The 22929-nt window shown below is 41.5% G+C and overlaps 3 protein-coding genes across 10 annotated transcripts; 1 reads left to right on the top strand and 2 right to left on the bottom strand.

Annotated features, from left to right (window-relative positions):
* Nucleotides 1-151: 151 nt before the first annotated feature.
* Nucleotides 152-5526, top strand: c17h17orf75 (chromosome 17 C17orf75 homolog). 2 transcript variants are annotated; one of them, XM_035614458.2, is made up of 10 exons: nt 152-512; nt 908-982; nt 1405-1530; nt 1659-1787; nt 1939-1999; nt 2091-2210; nt 2696-2760; nt 2917-3056; nt 3143-3246; nt 3789-5526. In XM_035614458.2, exons 1-10 carry the CDS (start codon nt 370-372, stop codon nt 4002-4004), a joined length of 1179 nt encoding a protein of 392 aa, XP_035470351.1. In that variant the 5' UTR covers nt 152-369; the 3' UTR covers nt 4005-5526. The 2 variants fall into 2 exon arrangements, with proteins under 2 accessions (XP_035470351.1, XP_035470353.1); XM_035614460.2 differs by lacking the exon at nt 908-982.
* Nucleotides 3557-8466, bottom strand: LOC118288410. 5 transcript variants are annotated; one of them, XM_035614468.2, is made up of 11 exons: nt 8315-8466; nt 8189-8241; nt 8039-8116; nt 7903-7935; nt 7303-7389; nt 7062-7162; nt 6664-6911; nt 6490-6582; nt 6321-6407; nt 5884-5949; nt 3557-5729 (listed from the first exon to the last, which is right to left on the bottom strand). In XM_035614468.2, exons 2-11 carry the CDS (start codon nt 8189-8191, stop codon nt 5692-5694), a joined length of 834 nt encoding a protein of 277 aa, XP_035470361.1. In that variant the 5' UTR covers nt 8192-8241; nt 8315-8466; the 3' UTR covers nt 3557-5691. The 5 variants fall into 5 exon arrangements, with proteins under 5 accessions (XP_035470361.1, XP_035470364.1, XP_035470360.1 ...); XM_035614471.2 differs by having other exon boundaries at nt 8039-8050; XM_035614467.2 differs by having other exon boundaries at nt 8189-8325.
* Nucleotides 8467-8523: 57 nt separating this feature from the next.
* On the bottom strand, nt 8524-22653 carry rhot1a (ras homolog family member T1a). 3 transcript variants are annotated; one of them, XR_004785872.2, is made up of 21 exons: nt 22260-22653; nt 21055-21113; nt 20814-20895; nt 20622-20665; nt 20466-20519; nt 20271-20323; nt 19403-19511; nt 18120-18221; nt 17709-17807; nt 17499-17607; nt 17214-17334; nt 16930-17014; nt 16564-16709; nt 16292-16392; nt 16050-16180; nt 15700-15783; nt 15398-15520; nt 15085-15287; nt 14029-14151; nt 11014-12181; nt 9571-9677 (listed from the first exon to the last, which is right to left on the bottom strand). XR_004785872.2 is itself a non-coding variant. In XM_035614456.2 (20 exons), exons 1-20 carry the CDS (start codon nt 22294-22296, stop codon nt 9560-9562), a joined length of 1983 nt encoding a protein of 660 aa, XP_035470349.2. In that variant the 5' UTR covers nt 22297-22653; the 3' UTR covers nt 8524-9559. The 3 variants fall into 3 exon arrangements, 2 of the variants coding, with proteins under 2 accessions (XP_035470349.2, XP_035470350.2); XM_035614456.2 differs by lacking the exon at nt 11014-12181 and having other exon boundaries at nt 8524-9677; XM_035614457.2 differs by lacking the exons at nt 11014-12181; nt 14029-14151 and having other exon boundaries at nt 8524-9677; nt 22260-22652.
* Between the last annotated feature and the right edge of the window lie 276 nt (nt 22654-22929).

The raw sequence follows: 22929 nt of genomic DNA, 5'->3' as shown, positions 1-22929 counted from the left end.
GTTTTTCTGATACAAGATTCTTGTTTTTAATCCAGTAATCATATGAGGACACTTAAAACCGACACGTTCACCTTAGTAACGTAGTAATGTAACGTTTGGCCCCGGAACCAACATAAGAAACATCATAGCATAGTCGGGCATATTTTAAAAAGATCAGAGCGCGCATGCGCAGACGGCACACAAACTAGAAAGGCTAAACATTCCCCCCTCTAGAGCACAGTTTGTCCAACCTATATCACCCACACCGAATCCAACATTAATAATAATTATCTACAAACAGAGAGCAGCTTATCTTTAAAAAAAAACTCCCCTTTCGTATCTGCCATTGTAGCCGGTTGCTAGCGTTCTCCGTGCAACGACAGCGGGCCGATGTTTACCTCCCAGACCTCGTCCTTCCAGGATTCAATCGACGTGGAGGAGAGAGATGACTTCGACTGCGAAGACATTGGCGCATACGGCCAGAAAACTCAGCTCAACTGCTACTACACCATCTACCTTTATCAAGGCACAAGGTGATGCTGCACGTTACTCATCCCCGTTTCTGTTGTTCCACACATGACGCTTCTGCTGCAAACATAAGTAGGATGGATTTTGCAGGGACCGGTATTTTAACAGTTGGATTGCTCAACATTATTTTTCACAGTGGCTGCAGGGGCTTATGATACAAGCCACAACACAGTCGTTGTTCTTTTGTTTTTCTTGACTACCACCAGGAGAAAAATCCCTGGCGTCCAATGAGTGTGTTTTTTTCTGGGATGGTGTATAACTCATTTTGCTGTTTATGATTCTCCACCTGAAGCACACTTCAGTTGTTGTTGTCTCCTGAACAGTGCAACGCTCACGCAGGTAAATCCAGATTCGTCCACGAAACTCAGCAGGTTGATGAGTAAACTGTCAATTGTCTTAGATCTGAGGCCTCTGGGGAAAGTGTGGCATGGAACCAGAGAAGAGCAGACTCCACAACCAGTCAGGAAGACTTTAGGTAACAAAGGAGCCACCCGCCTACCTTCTCCTTGCTTTCAGTGGTCGTTCCTCTTTGGCTTTTCACTGTTGTGCATTGGTGTATCCACGCGCTGCTACTGGAACTCCGCTCAACATGGAACCAGCTCTGTTTTCATTTGTGATTCTGTTCTGATTGCTCATCGCCGTGCTGCCGTGTTACATGGGTAGATGAAAAGTGAATGAATTTCATTTGATTGTCTGGTGACAGTGTTTGTGGAACAATGGCCAAAAACAGTCTGCACAGTAACAGCTATGTGACTCAGTCGTCGTGTGTTGTGTTGGATGTCGGCTTATGGTCATCAGCTTTCTCCATCACCCCTCCATTGACTTGAGTGGCTTCCAGATTTCTCGTGGCCTTCACGGTCTGCCTGTATCCACACTGACTCTGTGCCTTGCCCACAGCCTGACGCTGATTGACAGCAGCCTGCCACCGGAGGCCGAGCCTGAGCTGAGGACCTACATCTCAAGGAGGCTGAGCAAAGGCGCCCTGCTCGGGGGCATGGGCAACATCGCCACTGTGGAACTCAGGCAATCATTTGACATATTCGCCAACAATTTTTTTTGCATCAGTAACACTCTTGTACTTTTGTTGTCCACAGCTTGACAAAGAAAGTGAGCCGGTTAATACAAATCTGTTGATATTTCACTCTTTGCAGTATCCCAGAGGAGGCGGTCGGCTGCTACTGTTGTCTCCTAGAGCAGGAAAGGTCTCCTGAACAGCCCGATGCTGATGGCAATGGATATGTGATCTGCTTCATGGGTGGCTCTGAAAAAGGACTGAACTTATATCCTTTGCATTGCTATGTTTGTAAAAGTAAAAGTTCCTCCAGCATTACATGTATACATGATCCTTGCTATTACAAAAATTTTCTCCTGCACTGTTACACTACTTCCACATACTTCCATGCACAGTTCCATTTCCTTGACCCGACACACATTTAGATTAGAGCTTGATAAATATGTCCAAGGCCTGCATAGCAGCCTGCAAACCCCAGAGGTATGAGAATATAGATAAAAGTGTAATAAGATGCATGTTTCTCATTGCATTCATGACGCAGGATTTATTTGTCCTTCTGTGGGTGTATCAGCTGCAAAACCTTGAGACGGAGGTGCGTCCCTATCTGAGCCGCTGGTACGAGGAGTCTGTGATGCACATTCACAGAGTGGTACAGCTGGTCCAGAGCAACATCAGCTTCTTGCTGCACGCTGTGAGTCTTTTTAAATTATTATTTTTTTTTTCAAAATGGAAAAGAAACATCAAAAAAGCTCATTGGAAATACTGGAATTAAGAGACATTAATTTAATTATTAGAAAAGTATCTGCAAATGTGCAATATTGATTTCATAAAATATCAATCAATGAATTAATTAACAGCTTGAAGTGTGGTTTGACATTTCACCACCTTTCATAACCTGGACCACAAAAATCCCCCATATGGAAGCCAATTTTAGAGACCTAACCCTGCAGACCATTATATACACTGTTACCGGTACTTGTGCTCCTTGTGAACAGTGGACAGGTTCTTCCTCCTCTAAGTGTCATGTCAATGTCTGATATTAAATGTGCCATTGAACTGGTTGGAGCAGCTATACCCCCAGTAAATTACACGATAGCAACACCCTGTGTGGAAGTTAGTATGTGTTTTGTTTTCTCCATAACAAAGCATTTGAGCCACAAAAATGTGTGTGTACAGGCTCTGAGTCACACACAAGTGGAGGTCGTCAATTCGGACGGGAGGACAAAGGCTGATGTGTCCAGGTGAGTCAGGCGACAGTGTCTGTAACTAAGCCACCATATCTTTACATCCTAAGCAACAAGTGTGCTTGACTGTAGTTGTATTTCCATGTAGCAAAGTATAGTTGCTATCTAGTTAGCTGGCTGTTAAATTTTTTGTTTGTCTTGTCTCTGCACCAGGTTCATTAAAGCAGCAAGTTTGCAGGGTCTGTCCCAGCAAGACACCACAGCAGCTTCGCTGTGTAAGGCCATCTCAGAGGACACACAGTCTGACCTGGTCATAGACTGCTCCGCCAGCCCACCCACACTCTTAAACACTGGCAAGTCATGCTCCATGACATGCACCTGATATTTTGTTTCTCTCAATTGTTTAAGCGTCTAGTAAATATGTGTTCTCTCCCCCCAGTCAGTAATCGTTTCTGCGACGAATGGATTCAGGCATTTCTAAACGCAGCAGAGCGTTGCAATCCCTTCTTGCTCAGACAGATTCTGGAGAACTTCAAGCTTAAGGTGGGAAAACATCACACTTTACACATATTTACTTCTTATGCAAACAAAAGCAATTTCCACAAGCAGTTAACCTGTAGATGAAATTACAGGTGAAATTAGAATTCTCTGGAGCTGACACAGACATCGTCAACTTCCATCTTTTATTTGAAACATCAGCCCAAAACCCAAAGATGTTTAGTTTACTATTCAAAATAGGGCTGGGCGATATGGCTGAAAACTGTATCACGATATAAGTGTTTTATATCGGTCGATACCGATAATTATTGATAATTTTTATGACCTATTTAAAAAAAGGACCAGGAGAAAAATATACTACATTTAAACATTTTTATTTTAAACTTAACCTTCCTCTGATTTTAGGCAGACAGGGAAAAGGAAAGTCAACACAACCATGGAAAACACTCAAATAAACAAATATAAACATAAATATAACATAGCGGCCGGCGCAGCTAGACTCTTTGCTCCGGTTTCTTCAAACAAGGATTTTTTTATTATTATTATTAACTCTTCTGTCTCTGTCTGTCTCTATCCACCACCACCAGGCCATCCAGGATATGAACAGCCTGAAGCGATTTGTGCGGCAGGCGGAAATGAGTCACTACGCCCTGTTCCGCTGCTGCCAGTTCCTGCAGGGCTGCGGAAACGGGGACGTGTTGCTGCAGAATGCCCGGGCGGAGCACAGCGACCTGCCTGAAGCCTGCAGCATCATCACCGTCCTGGAAGAGTTTCTCAGGGAACAGTCCCAAGCCCAGGGCTGATTCCAATTATGACGCTCAACTCCGAGTCACTTTACTTCAACTAACTTTCCAGTTGGCGGTAAGACGGACTTGCTCCACCAGCCACAAAGCAGATAGTTAAGTGTCATTCTGAACTCATCACTACATCCCATGTTCAACATCCGATTGCCAGATAAAATGTGGCTGAGGGGAAACTTTTAATTTGCCAGCTCTTAAGACTCGGATTCAAAATTTGGATATCAGTAATAAAGCATCAGTTTCCTCCTCTGGCACTGCTGCTGCTTTTCAAATAGAACAGTGGTGATGAGATGTGAAATATGTACTGTAAAAGACTGACAACATACACTCAGCTTTACTCAACTTATGCGTCTTCTTTTTGTTCTCAATCATAGTTTATTGACTGCGTAGCATCAATGCATCGATCTAAACAGTTAAGGTTAGTTGTTAATTGAACTGTAAAGCAAAGACGTCAGTGAAGGTGAACACAAATAAAAAAAATAACACCTTAAAGTTTAGATCAACTTGCTGAGTGGCGCTTCCACAGCCTTTTTTCTTTTTAGACTTTTTGTGTCGCATGAGTGTGTATAACTACTATGAACCAAAAATGATTACTAGTGTTTTGCTAACTGACAAAGATGACATCGCAGAATTGATCCAATCTAAAGCCTCTGCCCATTGGAGCAGATTAATTCTCTGCTAATTTGATGTCCAAATTTTTATTTTTTATTTTCTTATAGTAGATTTCTTTTGTGAAGAAACATATTAAGGATGCACAAATCACTTTTATGCATTGCTTGTACCATAGGCCTTTTTTTTTTTTGGTTGTTTTTCCTTTCATCTCAATATTTGCACTACTATATTATTTTTGTCTGATTACTGCAACTTTATGTATGTACTGTAATGTGATATGGGGCGTCTGTTTAATTCTTCTCCGCAATTGCAGTGTTGTAGAGGGAGTGTAGTTTTTGGATGTGACGCGTATATTAGAAGAAAATATTTTCTGTGTATAAACATCTTCACAGCATTCACCAGCTCAAGAGTTTATGGTTAAAACAAAACAAAAAACAGCCACTATTTGACCAGTCACTCACTACATTTACTTTACATTTGTGTAGATTCAGAGGTTCTGCAATATTCATACCCACAGAATTTTTTTTTTAAAGAGAAGTAAAATTCAAATAAATTTAAGACGATGAATAAATGTTCTCATAAAAAGGATAATAGCATGCCTAAACTTTATTGTCGTCAGATTGTGTATCTTGACGTGTATTTATATTCCATTAAACCCATAAAGGGTTCAACTACAGCCATTCCCATTAAAACAAGTCCAAAATGTGGAGTACAGCAATATCAGTGTTGGTGGTGGATACTTTTAAACTGTGAACCAGGTGACAGTCATTTTACTGTTGTGAACGATGCTGTTGCTGACCCACAGTGCATATGTGTAGACATTTCTGTACAGTGTGTTCTCTGTAGCTATAAATGGCCGTGAAGTTCTCTGCTTCTAGAGACGGAGATGAAATAAAAACTACAGTGGAACCTCTTTGTTGTGTTGTGCACGTTATCTCACCTGCAAAGGTGAAGTTGCATAAATAAAAACATTGTTGCTTAAACTTAAAACACAAAGATGAAAATGTTAAGCTGCAAGAGTCTCATGTACAAAGAATTGTTCCCTCTTGTCCAACACGGGTCGACTGCAAACCGGACATCATATCGTCCAGCACGCTCCCTCCTCATGCGGCCCATCTGCAACCATAGAGAAAAAGTTTGCAGCTGTATGTTGCTCATGTGGTTTGTGTTGCTTCGTGTCATCCGATGAAAACATTTAGGCAACTGTGACTAAAGGAGGAGATGATTAAAACAGTTGAACAGTGGTTGAAACAAGAAGCAGGATATTGACCTGTTGTGCGATCAGGAGTCGCCCTCAAAAGAGACCTTGGTAGGTCATAGATGCCCTCTGCTGGGTCTGAAATGGATTAGAAAGAATTTATCACCAAATAAAAAGTTCAACATACTAAGAAAAGAGAGGCTGAGGCTCAGGAGGTGGAGTCGGTCATCCACTAACCCAAACGTTAGGACTAGGTCCTCTAGGTGGGTAAGACACTTAACCATGAATTGCATCTGTGGCCGACAGTTTATGAATGTGCATTATGTGCATGTGACAGAAAAGCCGCGGGAAATAGCAGAATTTACTTAATGTTTGTGAATGGGTGAATGTGACGTCCCAAAGTATAGTCCAATAGTATAACTGATAGAAAGCACACAGTCCATGGTACAACCAAATATTTGAAAGGAATCTGCTTCATGACAAAAAAAGAAGAAAAAAACGAATCTCACCCTGGGTTCCAGTAGACATCCTGTAAGACAGAGGAGTGTCGTACACGCCCTCGTCCATCTGTGTTGAAATGTCGATCTTGCATACCTCTGAGGAGGCATTTTTATGATAGGGTCAGTCCAACCACAATTATGCACAATTATGCAAATTAGAAAATGTATGAGACCATACTGTTTCTAGGTGGTAAAACATCATAGTCTCCCTCTTGTGTGTCCTGTGCACGACTCCACCCACAGGACCACGGAGGATCTTGGAGGCGGTCACCTGAAAACAGTGGAGTTGAGCAACGTGCAACTGAAAGAACAACTCACTTGGGCCGAATACTCGGGTCAATTTAAAGTTCACCATTTTGATGCCGGTAGTCCAGGGCTAATAGTGTGTTTTCGTACACGGCCTCTTCACTGTTCAGCTCCTGGTAGAGGGGGAGACGAGGGGAGAGGGCCGAGGGGACGCTCCTGGTTTCACGGTGGGTGTGGGTTGATGGACTGGGGGCGGACAGGGGCCGAGCCGGAGGAGACTCCATCACACCGTCGCTGTATGAGCAGACGGATGTGCTGCTGCTCTGTCTGTCTGGCTGCTCGCACTCCTCGAGGCTGAGGAGAGGAGAGAGCCATTGTGTTAGATTTCTGTCAAACAGGGAAACTCATCCGGGTGCATGTTAAGGGTTCAAGTCCAGGTGACCTTATGTGGACATCTAAGTTCAGGTTAAGACATGACATGTGATAAATCCTCCTCCTACTCACTCTGCGTCGCTGCACTGCATTGAGATCCGAGAGGCAGAGAGATGCATGGCTTGCCACAGTTGTCCTACCCACTCTTTTCTGAGAGCTGCCGTCTCTGCAGCCTACACACACACACACACACACACACACACACACACAGTGGTGTCGAGGCAAAGTCTGACAGGATCTGAATAGAGTGGTAGCCTAGCTCCTTTTTTAAAATACATGAGAAAACCGTCAGACCACAGATCTGGGGACTCACCAACATTTTTCTCTTTCCATTTTTCATGATAATCTCAAACATGAAGCGGCTGCTGTCGGCCCTCTGGACCTCTCGCACTGACTGCACCTGGACCGAGAGGTGGAGAGACTAACTCTTACGTGTCCCAACAAGAGACAAAGCAAAAGTGAAGGTAAATGTAACTAGCACACAATGGAAATATATATATAAAAGATTTTTTTTTTTTTTTTTAAATCAAAGTACCAAAAGAAAAAGTACTAATTTAGCAGAATGTAATAATATATTGTTGGAGTATTTACTTTGTGTAAACCATAAAATGGGGCAAAATGTAGCTACTTTATATAATGCTGGGTAGCTTCATCTATAATGATACATAGTAACTAATTTGATGATTATAGTTAGTATCAATTCTATGATTCTGTAGTTTAACTAGTTACTTAAGCTGTCAAATATATGTAACAGAGTAAAATGTAAAGAATTTGCCTCGAACATGTACTTAAGTATAAGTAGGCATGAAACAGAATTACTCAAGTGCTATCAGCAAAGATATATTATTGCAGTATTGATATAAATGATCTTAAGGTTTCTAATATCACCTGTAATTAATGGTAAATGACTTACTGTGTAAATGTAGTAATTGCCTCTCAAGTGTGACTGTAAGGAGAGAAATGTCAATAATGCTAGTGTTTAAATCTTTAAATGAACATTAAGAAAAACTAATTCTTCAAACACTTTTTTAAAAAAAAAATCTACTTACAGCACTGCCGTTCTTCTTGGTATAGAAGAACAAGGTTGTGTTTTGAAGTCTGAACCAATACGTCAGCCACCTTATTTTCTAAAGACATTTATTTAAAAAAACAATTAAGTGTATATTTCACAAGAAATACCAAGATATGTTGTAGCTTACCATAGTATCCTTTCTTTTCTGCAGGAAGCCTTCAAACAATAGCTTAGTCCCATCTACAGACATGATGGCCCTCAGTTAACATTCACTTCACATTGCAACTAATGGTTTTACTTCCATCTACTGTACCTGTGCTTGTGGTGCGACTTCCTCCTCGCGTGATGAGAGCAGTTTCGTTTACAGCCCCATCACTCGCTCACTTCTCTATTCTGCTTCTCAAAACTCACAGTTCACAATACCAGTTGATCCTGCAGTGAATCCACACATCTGCTTCTGGAATGACTGATTTGATTCTACAACCGCTTCCCGAGGAAACAGAAAACACAACACAATTATCAGTGGGTGTAAATGTCATTTATTACAGATATTTAAAACCAATGTTTTCCTTTTTGCTTGTTAAATTTGCCGTCATTTCGTCTGGTAACACGTGTCCGGCTGCACCAAATCATACAAATCTACCTGGTAAATGTTCGGAAGAGAGAAGACTAGAAACACTTTCATCGTTTTAAGGTGGGAGAGGGGGGCTGAAATGGCTGTAAATAGCATCATCCCTTGCTCTACGGTGTCTCTAACTTCATAAAAATATAATATGAGGGACAAATCTCTATTTGAAAACCAGAAAAAAATTAAAACAGAAGCAGAAAAATGATGACACCATGAGGACAGCTTTGATAATACTAAATACAAAAATACATAGAAAATGTAAATCCCTCTGGATGTTTCATGCGGTGCACTTAAAACAGACAAGAAAACAAACAAAAGGAAAAGGTTAATAAATTAACACAAAATAAACAAGTGCATGACGTCCATGACCTTTCTAGTGTTAGATGCAGCGCTGTTTGTCCGAACACATCCTGTGTTAGGTGTTGCTTCTGGCTCGTGATGCCGTGTACGGGTCTGTTCCTAAAACTGTTTAAGGAATACATAATATAATATACTGCGTATGCACATCTCTGAACGGAGTCAAGTCCCTTTGTGGTGTTTTCTGTGTATGGCTGCCTCTCTCTGGTCTCCATCAATCTACCTAATAACACTGACCTGAGAGGACTGGATCAATCTAGTCTGGACTATAATCTGGACTGGACCAACAGATCACAGACTGTCAGCATTCCCAAACAGAATGATCGACACGTGATATTTCAAATGTCGTCATCCACCTTTTCCCCCCCGACATTGACAAAAAAAAACCTAAACCACATTATTTGCATATAAAATGTACCTATGACTTTTGATCTAGCCCATGTTGCACTGTGGGGGAAGGGATGAGGTGGCGTTTGGGTCTGAGGCGGGTCAGCCAAGTCTTTGAGAGTCTCTCAGGTTGGGGGGGGACTTGGGCGAGGGATTAAAGAAGTAGCTGTGTCATGCGCCGTCTGATCACCGCTGTTTGAGCAGCACTCTGTACATGGCGAACCCCAGCACGGCAAACACGGTGGCGCCGACGCTCGCTCTCAGCCAGAAAGTGGAGTTCTTCAGATCTGCCTGAGCCATGTGCCTGTGAGAGAAGAACCAGGACAGAGAGAAGGTGAGGGAGCGAGAAATACAGGAAGCAGCATAATTGGTTTCAAATATTTCAAGATCACAGTGGGATGAGTTACCAAAAAGACAAAACAAAGTCATGTGTAACTCCCTCAATCGGGATCATAAATTAGCAGTGTCAGTGCCTTGTGTTACCACATGGTTTCTCGTGACATTTGTTTTGGTTTTGGGAACTGGACCAGATAATAGCAGTTGGGTGAAAAGAAGGAAAGATGCTGGACTAGGAGAAGCAGCAACTAGTAAAAATATATAACTAATGGATTACTGAAAATGTACGGAGCCCTGGAGGTGTCGCAGACCAAAAAGGAAGAAAAAAATAGAAATAAAAATTAACATTATATTATATATTTTGACTTCTTCCCACTTGTAGAAGGAAGAAAACACAACGCAATATTCAGTCAGTGGGAAGTTTGAAGAGGAACGGCGACGAGAAGACAATTATCAAGTTTTTGCAAACAGTGATCAGACCATCATCCTCTACGGAATCTACCTAATGTTGTGTTGACAGCCAAAATGTGAAGTACATCTCACAGTCCAAATTAAAATGAACCCATATTGAATCCAAATGATCAATAGTGAGATACTGAGATGTGACGTGATGCAACGGCATGAAAATAACAACACCTGCTGGGCTCCGTAACGATTTGAATTTAGAAACCTGCCTCACTAAAACACAACTCCCGTTGACCTGGCAACAGACAAACACTGGGGGAACTTCACAGAACAAAGCAAAGGCGGTGACAGCAAAGCAGAAACAGAGAAACTCCAGTGTTATATGTTGGCATATGGCATCAGTAGTGTCCTTCCAGCAGCTGATCGCACATGTACATGCACACGCACGACATAAAGTTCTAACAGGTCATTTGTGACCCCTCGAGTAGCCTTGCAACCTTTCAGAATATAAACATCAACATTAATAAAAGCTTTTATCAGAACAATAACATCTGTGAATTTAGTGCATCTGTCCGCCAATGCGTCCATATGTTTATTTATTTATTATTATAATTATAATATCTTCCATATTTACACCGGGCATCAAAATGTGTTTTGATCAGATTGATCAGATTGGGTGGACAGATTGTGATCCGCTCAGTCAAACCACATCTGGAGGAGATCATCCATGTTTCATGAGCTAGACAGTGATTGGATCTCAATGTGGCCAAATATATGTCAATACAAAAAAGTGTAATTCTAATCTGGTTTAAATCATATCTACATACAATCTGGATGTATTTTAGTGCCAGGTGTAAAGGGAGTCATCCCGTCTTTGTGAATTTGGCTTCTGCCTTTACCTGTTTAGGAGAGTTAGCTGCTCAGCAAAGTCCTCCATAAAGATGGACCCCTCCACTCTGGAGAACAGCTGAAACCTGCTGTGTCAGGCTGAAATCCTCCTCTGAGAGCAGGCAGTGCCCCCCACACTCACAGCCTTCATTTCATCAGTATCTCCCAGCTCTAACCAGCCCGAAAACGTAGAAACTTCAATCACCATTTATACCCTTAAAAGCACAAGCTCAACCACGATTGGGATCACACCTGGCCAATTGTCACTGCACACTTCAAACTATGAAAAGCCACACACCCACACCCACACCCACACACACACACATCACATCTCCAAACTGTACACACCACATGGCAGCCAGACTAGAAATGCTGTATATCCGTCTGTTGCTGGGTAAATTAAATTTAAAAAGAAGTTATGTTCCTCTCCCTCTCTGGATATATATTACATCTCTACTTTATCTCTTTTGCATATTTTACAGAAACTGATGGGCAGCAGTTATGTATTTATTTTTTGAATCATATTAAGTCTCCAGGGACTTGCATTTCTGGCTCTCATCTTTTTGAACACAGTGGTTCTGGAGTGGCTTAATACTTTTGTTGCTTGGAATTTTGTTGACGTAATTTGTAAGTGTTTATTTAATTTTTTTTGTAATTTCCTTATTGCACACAATGCAAGATGACTTTGATTACAATGTGAAATGAATGCCTACCATGTCAAATTAAAATGAGATAACGTCAGACAACACATTAGGCATTCAATGTGGTGTGTTGGCACCTTGCACTGCCAAGACTGGCCTGTTTAGTGTCATGCTATTAATGGTATTAGGGATGAAAAAGACATCAGCACAAAGGCAGTTTTGAACAAAATCATTAAACATACAAAACCCTGCAATCCAACACTATCAACAGCCATTCAAACCCAGTTTTTTGGTACAATAAACCTCCTGTCTTACTTCTAAACACCAAGCTCCCTTTACTGTGGTAATGGACTGAAGAAAAACAATGGTTCCCAGATGCCAGTAGATGGCGGTGTTTTACTGAGGCATGCGACAGGTTACCCAGTGAAAGGTGGAGAACAGGTGAGCCGTGCAACAGAAACAACAGGCAGATTAGCAGAGGGTGAACACATGCAAGAGGAAGAGGAAGAGGGACAGCCAGAAACATGGGTATGAACACCTACAGAGTGGAAGGAAAAACACAAAGACAGGAACATATAGGAAAAACAGAATGAAATGACAAAATAATCAGTTTATCCATCACAGAAACAAATTGTGATTTAAATGTAGGAAATCCGAACCCACAGGAGAACAAGTGAAAATTATAATGATATATTCTTTTTAAATTGAGGTGTAGACAAACAACAAAAATGTGTTCTCCTGTAGGGGCAGACTTCAGTGTTAGGAATGGAAACAAGGACAAAGTGAGACTGAAAACATCATGGGTATAAAAATTTTAAGAAAAGATGGGAGGTTGGTACTATAGAGAAATTAATCATTTTTCAAACTAAAATCACAAGTCAAACATGCAAACATGCAAATATCAATGAGGTTTTCAGTTTGGAATGAAACACAACCTTAACAACTGGCTGTGTTTCTCTTATTTTCTAGGCAAATAAGATTTTTGGCAAGATTTACAGTCTAAATATCCACTGCAGGACAGGGAGAAGCAAATATCCATTAAATAAAAGGCTCAGATGTCATAATTAATTAGGTAATTGTCAACTTTCACCCCTGCAATCCATGTTTAAGCTTTATCACGTAAAAGAAATATTCCTTTTAAAAAGTCCTTTGTGATAAGAGCCCAATATTTGATCAGAATTAATTAGCATTAGATATCTGATCAACATGGATATGGTGTATTACAGTAATTATATATAAATTATACTCAGAGCTGTCCAAAATACAAAAAGGACATTTTTCCAATTTACGTCTTCTCACACAACTTTATACAACAATTTTAATTTATGTATCGGCGACAGTATTAGGAGTTATGTTTGCACTGCACATGCAAATAACTTCATGCATTTTTTCACATGGATTCTGACACACTGTTACCTCCCTGGCTAGCAGCCTGTTTGTTAGCTGGCACAGCATGGTCACACTTGGCTGTGTGACACTGTACAGTGAGCAGGTGGGCTGGCTGGAGCTGGAGCAGAGACCAAGATACTTAACATGACTGATGGGTTTTAGAGATATGACGGAGAAAGTGAAGAAAATTCCATCCTCACGATTGATTTTGATGTGACACAACATGTAAATCTGAGGCCGTAAAGTGTCTTAACAAATTATATAAAATGAAATTTAAGAGAGTTTTGGAAGGAAGGTCTTAATATAATCCCCCAAATCTTACTTGTAAATATTCCCTTAGAATCTAAAATATTTTTATACACCGTCTGGTTCTGATTTTAACAGCAACAGTATAAATTTATTTTGTTTAAAGATATTGCACATTGCATGGGACTGAACAAAAATAACACAATTTTGTGTTTTCCTGTTGTATATAAATTACGTGTAAAAAGAGAGCAAAGTAGGAAGAAAGTGATAGAAACCACAGTAAAGTGTTTTTGTGGTTTTATGTTCCTACATTTTAACATATACGGTGAGCACCGGTTTAATTCATTATGACTATGTAATTATATAATTAGTAATCTCTATCAGCTGTAGGAACGCACGCACGCACGCACGCACGCACGCACGCGCGCACGCACACACACACACACACTACAATACAATACAATACAATACAATACAAGTGTTCAGCACCATATTGGCTCAAGGAATCACTAGCACGGCTAGTTTAAATACCCATTTCCCTGCAGTGGATATGTTGTGTAAATCTGACCATTGGCGAGCACTAGAGGATGAAGGAAAGTGGAAGAGCTATTACCATCACCAGTGTTAGAGAGCTTAGGTGAAAAAAGGAGGCCCCTCTGTGACCCATCCTGGAGGTCCAACCCAAGGGTGGGGGACAGAGAGGAGGAATGAGTCTATGGACAAACACTAGACATTATTCTAGGTATGAACCTGTTGAAAACAACCCTGCGGAGTTGGGCCTTAATATTGCGCAGCAGCTCCAACTTGAGGAGGTTCTGACACAGGCAATAGGTGCACCTGTTGCAGGCACACATGCACCGAAGACGATTGTGGCTGCGGAAAGACACACAAAAATTTGTGTTTTCACCACCATACAAAAATAACACGCACCACACAACACACAGTAGAGGGGGATGCCAGGTGAATAAAAAACATCAACTATGTTTAACCACTAGGTCCAAAGGAGGAACTACTTCTCTGAGCTGAAACATATTCTGATGCTAATAACAAGGAAATAAAAAGGAGAGGAAAACCACAACGCCAGAAGGAAACTGTCGCAACAGCAAAGAAACGTTTTCAGGATGGCAAATTAAGAACAATACGGAAAAGCTCTTGGCTGATACATCAATGTTTAAAACGTCCAATAGTTTTTAAAAGATGCACTTCAAGTCTGTGATTGCTTGTCAGCTTCTAAGTCATCTGTTCACCATCGAAGCCAGAATTCACGCTCAATCAGTTGATTAGTTTACTCACTGTTTAGTCTCGTCAAGCACTTCCCTTTGAGTCAGAGCCTTACTACGTTAACTAACACCCCAGAGCGCAGCAGATCCAATTGTATGAGAATGTAGATAACAGGATTTCTGGCCTGCTAAAATGACATTTAGCAGACACGTCTGTTCTGACAGCTTTGAGGAGTTAACACACCCCACAGATGCCATTCGCTGCATTTTAGGCAGGGACTTACATGATTCCATACATAAATACAAAACCCCGCAATTTATAACAGAGCATAAAAGACCTACACTATAGTTTGCACTGAATTTGTTTTGGGTGTCACGTAGAGAAGTCCTTGTAAACTGAGTGGGCGGGTGATTGAAAAAAAGAAAATAAATAAATAACTATTGGCAAAATGTCCCTGCCTGTCCTGACACACATCCAGGAGAGAGTAAAAGTGGAGAGGCACATGTAGGAAAGGACTGGCACAGTGGATACAGATGCAGGACAGGGGGCGTAAAGGGTGAAACCACAAAGGTTTTTTATACTCACGGATACATGGCCATGGTGGTGAGTCTTGTGTAGATGTCTTTGTTGGGCGCGTCAGTCGAATTACACGTGAACGGCTGGGGCGGGTGGAGCTTGTGCTTACGGCAGAACTCGTGCGGTGAAAGGCTGTAGTGCTGCCGTACTTCGTGCAGGTCTGACTTGGTAGCGATCACCACACACGGCGTCTTGCTGTCAATGAAGTATTGCTGCGAAACACAAGGGTTCAACGTGACTAGATGGACTTTATATAAAGCCTCACCTTCGGTGCTTCGGATGAACATTCTGCCGTCTACTAAAACACGTGTCATCTACACACCTTGTACACTTTGGCACAGTATTCAAAAGAGCGTGGACTGTTGATGTCGTACACCAGGCAGACCACATCGCAGGCTAAGTCCGCCTCTGACAGAAAGTCAAAATCTGGCATCACCTCGTGGAGCTTTTAGTGCAGACAAGAGAGCGTACAGAAAGAGAGGGAGAGACAGAGTGTACAGATGGTCGGATTAACATTTTGCAGAGTACTAATGCTGATGCAGAGTAAGGAGAAATACACTAAGATTATATAACAATAATCCAAAGAGCAGATGTTATAATGATTCCTGAGTAAACGGTGCTTACCAGCAGGTACTTCTCCTGACCATAAACATAGGTTGTGCTGATGGCAAACAAGGACTTGTGGTCTTCTCTAATCCGCCTCTGATACTGTGGCAGAAAATAAACAAGGTCACTTACAATCACCAATCACTGCTACTTACATGTTCACTTCAACAATGGCTTGGTTCAACGCTTTGATTAACCCAGCTTGTCACCAATGCTGACTGACGCCTGCACTTGGAATAGGTTTTACATTTTTACAGGCATTTTTTATTTGTGGATAAAAAAAATCCTGAAGAGAGTCGCCAGACACTACCTCTCAAAGCATTGAACTAAACTGAAATGGAAACAGTTTGAGTAAAATCATTACTGACCTGTAGATTTCTGCCCAGGAACGCTTGGAGGAAACCGCTCTTCCCAGAGCCCCGCGCCCCCAAAACGTTGCAGCGAAAGACGCTGCGTTGGGTCTGTTTCTTCTGCAGATCAATGCGCTTGTTGCGTGTCACTGAAACAACAGGGAAGGCAAGCATATACAGTGTAAAAACACAAAAGCCAAAATTTTTACAGATTAATATTTGCTACATTCATAGAATTTAATTTGATTGTAACCTCTCACCTGTAATGGCAGCTGCTTGGGACTCCTGTTCATAGATGATGGAGTAGCCCAGGTAACCTAAATACTCTAAACTACGCTGTACATCAAGATATGTTGTTAACCTGCCACAGAAAACACATAAATCATGATGAGTCCAGGGGCATTTTTGATTTATTTGTGTAAGATGATCAGTGTGTTCTTTAAGAAAGATGCACGTCCACAGGCAAAGTATTTAGGTTGTGCAAAACTACAACAGGAGCATGTGAGTATTAATAGATATGTTCCACACTCACGTCCACTGCGAGAGGTATCCCTGGTATGTGATCCATCCTTGATCGTTAGTGCAAACTGTGTTGTTGACATCCGGACCCCATGGCATGTAGGGAAACACTTTGAACAAGTCCTTCACCTCCTCTGGCGACAGTGCACAATCTCTATCCTGGATCATCCAGAGTGCACATAAATTGACAGACATTCATTTAACTAAGTCTGGATACAAAAAACATGGCTGACAAGTGAAATACATATGAATAATCACATAGACAGAACTTTTCAAAGGGTTCATCCTTGAAAAAAGAAAAACTGTATTGTTAGAATTGTATAATTTCTTGGCATGCATGTTCCAATACAGGGAAGCATTAAGAAGTCTGACCACTCACTTTGTCATGCTTGTCAAACACACTCTGAAGGAAGAGGTAAGCGTTGTGATTGAGCTCAGTGGTGCAGTCTGCAGGGATCTTTACTCTGGAAATAAATGGATGGACACAAAACATTTATTTGAAATAGAGTTCTGTAGCTGCCTTCAACAGAGACAGAAACATTGTTGTGCTTCAACGCTTCAAGCTGTAAAGATTACCAGGTTTGCATAGTTAGAGGATAACATATTGTTTTGATGTTTATGCACCCAATGAGGGGGGAAAATAACATTTAAATCTGGACTTACATCGGGAACAGGTATTCCTGCGTGAGCTCCAGGTCATCGTCGTAACCAAACCTCCTCAGCACAGTCCAGGTGGTCTCGTGTCGACCTCGCTGTATGAAGAGGGTGTGCAGGAACAGGAAGCCTGCAACAGCAAGCCAGCGTCAGCATCCCAAAAAATTATTAATACGTTACAATGACGCCCACTGTCATGAAAGAAGGGTCTGAGAAGACGAGAAGAAAAGGAACGGTCGGAGGATAGAGGGATAAGTTATGAAGGGGAGGAATATGAAAACCTTTGAGTCTGACCTTTCAGTGTGAGTCCGTTGGCCTTGACTCCGTCTGTCATGTTCCTCCTCACCACGTTCTTTACATCCTCTAAGGCCTGTGGTGCCAGTGGTGTATTGAAACACGTTCTCTATATACACACAAGTGATACATTGACAAAAAAGGACGTTCACAGACAATTGCCACAGGAAATGTGATTGTTCACAGTGACAGTTGGGTCGAACACTTTACCTGGAAGAAGTTGAGCTCATTGTCATTAAGGACGCCGTCATTGTCCAGGTCAGACACTTTAAAGATTCTAGTTAAAGCCTTAATGCAAGAAGGCTTCAGCTGTAATACAGAGGAAATAAATCGATTTAGGTGGTTACATGTACACAGCTCTACAATGAAGCATTGTTTTGTTAGAAAGAGAAGTGTAAAACTAATTTGTTTAATTTAGAAACTGTGACAGGACATATTTGACTAGCAGGTCACCAATGGAACAGAGGGTATCAATAATGTCACTAGGAAAATTCTGCTCTTCTTGCTATGACTATGTATATGTGTTATTTATGTTTGTACATGTCAGTTCACTGTCATGACTCACTGCTACAGCTATTGTTACTGTTGTTGGCCAAATGCTGAATCTGCAACCGAGCTCACCTCCTTCTCCTCTGGGCAGTACAGGGGTCCTGTTGGGTGAAGAACGGCCTTCTGAGCATAATAAAACAGCTCAGAGATGTTCTTGAGGTTTTTGGCAGAGCACTTCAGTAAACAGAGGAGGCAAAAGGATCAGATCAGGAAATGTCAAACTTGTATTTACAGACTTGAATGATTTACAGGGTTCCTAAAAAATTTTAATTTCCATGACATTGTGCTTTATCTGAAAACTTTGTCAGGCAACGGTTCAAAAAACTCAAGTGAAAAGTAAGTGAGTCTGGATATTTGACGGGACATTTCAAAATTGGCAATAAAGATGATGAATTATGATTATTGCGTTATATTACTTTTCTCTGAAGATTTCCCACTACTGCTTCCCCAAAAAGAAAGTACATTTATTCAAGCAAAGTAATTGGGTATAAGTTATAGATAATTTTTACTCCATTACATTTATTTAGCAGTAGTTACTTATTAGTTTGCAGATGAAGATTAAAAAACAATTTGCATTTTCCTTCAATGCTTAATGTTTTCAGTATTTTAGCTCCAATAAGATTTTGAATGCAGCGCCTTCTCTTGTAGCAGAGGATCTTTTAAAGTGCAGTAAAGCTACTTTTACTTAAATACAATAACTTTATATTTATTTCACCACTGAAAAAGAGAAAAAAGGGAGATGTAAGTAGTTCAGAGAAGCAACCCTGGGACAATTTGAACACCAAGCCGAAGGTGAAACACAGTTTGACATATTTTTTATGAGTCTGTCTCTCACCAGCTGTGCCACCGTGCTAAACTGTATTTACTGTGCATGTGCCTTCCCTCACGTCCTCCTCATGTCCTTCTTTAACCCTGTAACTAATCCAGGCCTGGAGGGCATAACTGGGCGGTCTCATGCGACTGAGGGAAACTTGTATTGAATGTGACAGAGGCCAGTTTCTTCCACTACAGCCATGTCTCTCAACATACTCGCAGTCTATCGGTCGGCAGGCCTTGGCCTCGGAGCAGGGAGGGGGTGCGGTATTATTAATCATTTAATGACTCAGTCGGGATTGTAAGTGGAGTCAGGAGTTGCACTGCAGTCTGAGAGCAGCTGGGGTCCGATCTGTCCAGCGCACAGCCAGGCTCAAAGGGACAGTGACTGCTAGTATTGGATTTTCAATCAGCCTTTTCTTATTTCATTTGCCACTTCATTGCACTCAAGTGCCTTGTCACTTTGACATTTAACAGCTCAGTGGATCCAAAACATATACTCACATGCACGTGCGCGTGTGCGTGTTACATTGATTTCTTACTTCTACACAGGTCTCAATGTCCTGGTATTGATTCATGATGGGCAGGATGGTCTCCATGCTGCTGTGTTCCACCAGGTCCGACTTGTTCCCCACAAGGATTAATGGTACCCTGCCATTTAGTCAAAGCAGTTTTATTACATTAACAAACTAACCCTAATCCTGACGATAAATTGATCAATAGAAAATTAACCTGTACCTAATAGCCATTTTTAAGCAAGCCTCCCATGTGTGAAGATTTACTGGCTAATTTAATTGTAAACTGAATCTCTTTAGATTTTGGACTGTTAGTTGGATGAAACGACAGATGATGCCATCAACACAGACAATGGGAAAATATGATGAGCATGACAACCATGACAATCATGGTAAACTGCAGCACTAGTGCATTATATTTCCATAAAATTGCAGATTAGCTTAAATCGGCCTAGATGTTGTCTATAAATAAATTCCACTTTAATGGAGCATATCAAATTAATCTATATCCATTCATATGGTTTACAATGATTATCAAAGGGAACACAGGACTAATGAGTCTACATTTCATAGTGTGTGAACCATTCAAAACAATTTAAAATTAATCTGTAATTTGCACTATCAATTTTTAATTGATAATGGTTGATGAACAAGCTTGAAAACCACAGAGCAGAATAATATCACAAACCAACATTTCTACAATACGAGATCGTCTTTGGGGCTGAAACAATAAAAATTTTAGCAAGACAGTAGGCCACAGACATATCAACAGTATTCCGATCAGCAGCTGCACATTATACCATTTCAATATGACATGAAAAGTGACATGACTTACAGGGAAGACGGACATACAAACATGCACAAACGCACATCTATTAAAGTGGCATGAACACACCTGCTATCTTTGTCCGTTCTGTCATTTATGAGGGGAATCCAGTGGCTTGTCACCTGGAAGAGGGAAGCACAACATCAAACACTGCAGCTGACATTCATTGCCTGTTCATTTTCACAGATTAACATTACTGGCAGATAGAGCCTCTTGTTTCTAATTCTGGACATATTGCACTTATTGCAGAGAAATCATGCTCACCTTTTCAATAGACGTCTTGTTGTTGACTGAATAAACTATGCAGATAACATTTGCCTATTAAGACAAATAGCAAAGTTAGCTTTTGAAGCACATAAAACATACAATGGGTTGAGACAGTATGAGGCCTAAAGTGAGTAAGAATTAAGTCAAACCAACCTTAGATATTTCTTGATACAGCTGCTCATCTGACTGTTCTGCTTCTAAAAGATATCAAAAATACACATTGGTGTAGGTTAAGTGTCTTGCCCAAGGACACAAAGGCAAATGCTTTGATGGAGTGTGTGTGTGTGTGTGTGTGTGTGTGTGTGTGTGTGTGTGTGTGTGTGTGTGTAGTGGTGGTGGTTTTACCTGAGTAGTCCACAATATGTGTGGGGACCCTCTCTGGGGTGACGTCAGCCGGGATGGTAATCTCTTCAGCTCGGAGGGGAACCTGGAAGACAGAGTATAATGATCCTAAATGCTATCAACAAGCGAGAAACGACTAAAGATCACATGTATCTGTATTCCTTTAGGATGTGTGCGCGCACTTCACAGCCACCAGGATGATTTTCAACCATATCTATCAGTGTGATGATCTGATGATACATACCTCGTCAGGGAACTCTTCACTGACCAGAGACATAATCAGTGATGTCTTCCCAACTTTGGCTGTACACAGGGAAAGAGCACAGAAAAACATTATTTTTTACAATCTGATTGTACAATCATCTTTTAAAGACCACGTGTCACTAACACGTAACCTCAAATATATATATATATATATATATATATTTTAATTCAGCGGTTTGGGTAATGTGTAAAAGGTCAGGGAACAGATAAGTGAGGCTGAAGAGCAGCAGAATTTTGAACGGTCGGTCAAACAAAATCAGCATTTTAGAAACCTCTATTGGCCCTGGTAAAATGTTTCACTAATTATGACATCCAACTGATCATTAAATAATTGTTGCCCTAGTTTGCACCACCACTTGGAACAAACTGTACACTACTAAACTTCACAACACTGAAGTCGGCTCACAGTGTTTTGGCTTCATCTCCCTGAGGAGCAGTAAGTACCAACTCGCCTAAGGCGGCAACGTAGGCAAACGTGCACAGAAACAACTGATATATAAATAGTCCTCCTGACAACACATGCACAGAGAACAAATATACCAGGTGTTTTTTAAAACTAATATCTGCCCTTGCACAAGCTTATAACTAATAATGCTCCTTCACATACAGTGCATCTCTGTGCCAACCAGACCTGACACGTTCAATAGGAAATTCATCAGCAACTATTTGAATAACCTGTTGTTGTTGTTGTTGTTGTTTTTTACACTATAAAATGTCAAACTTTCTCTGGACTCCGGTTTTGTCATTTGAAATGATATGCTGCACTTCTGCGTCTTACACGACAGCAGACTGTTGTTTTGTTTTCAATTGCTGTACTCATGTCAACAATCAGCTTCTTTTTATTTATCCTTACACTGTGCTCGTGGGCCATTTAGTGTTTTATCGGATGCAGGGGCACAGTTCGCGAGCTGCCTCGCCCTCGGATGGAGTCTGGTTGACGGAGGCAGTGGGCTGCGTGTTCGGACATGTCAGCAACACGAGAGACCGATTCAAGTCACAGTCAGTGTGAATTATTTTTCGAGCAGCAGCTGCAGTCGTCGACCCCCGGGGTGCACACACACACACACACACACACACCGACGTTCTCTCTCTTCGCCGGGCACGAGTAGCATTAGCTCTCTTGCTAGCATGTTAGCTGGTGCAGCGTTCAACCGCCTCGGGGTTAAACAAACGCCCGCGACTTACGTTCCCCGACGAGTAGTATCCTCACGTCCTTCCTCATGTCGGAGCTTGGTTTCCCTCGGAGAAAGTGACAAGTCTCTATCGTCTCATGTAGTCCTCCTCCGGCAGTTCAACCGTCGGGCCTGCGCACTCCGCTTCCTGCCGCTGTCAAACGCCCGGGCGCCCTTGTAGGACAAAACGGACAGAGCGTCTTTTGGGTGCTTTCCACGCGCCTTCGTCACAATTTGGAACGTGTCAGATCGGCGGAAGTGCAATTTAAAAAGCCATGTGAGGCATGTGTGTTTGTGATCTCATGTTAGTCTCGCCGCTTTTGGCGCTTTCTTAGCATTTCGTGGTGGCTGTTGCATGAGCATTCCTGACCTCCAGTACCCGGCAACTACAGCCCGCCGCGAAGGACAAACTTCATCCTAACTGTACAAACGCGTCATGCCGCTCTCTAGCGCCAGGAAAAGGAATTTCAACTGCAATTCTAGCAACATTCTCACTGGGACTGTGATATACAAAACATTCAAAATATGATTACTCATATATGTAAGTGTAGATCTTATCCTATGTTATGCGTCAATTTCACACACACCACAAACGAGATTTACCAGGGCTACTTGTGTGCACATGGAAAACACCTGTTACAGATGAAAATTCTGAATTCAGAAACCTGGAAGAACAATTTTTT

Source organism: Scophthalmus maximus, chromosome 17 (genome assembly GCF_022379125.1).
Source record: "Scophthalmus maximus strain ysfricsl-2021 chromosome 17, ASM2237912v1, whole genome shotgun sequence".
Lineage (NCBI taxonomy): Eukaryota > Metazoa > Chordata > Actinopteri > Pleuronectiformes > Scophthalmidae > Scophthalmus > Scophthalmus maximus.
This window is presented reverse-complemented; position numbering and strand designations above follow the sequence as displayed.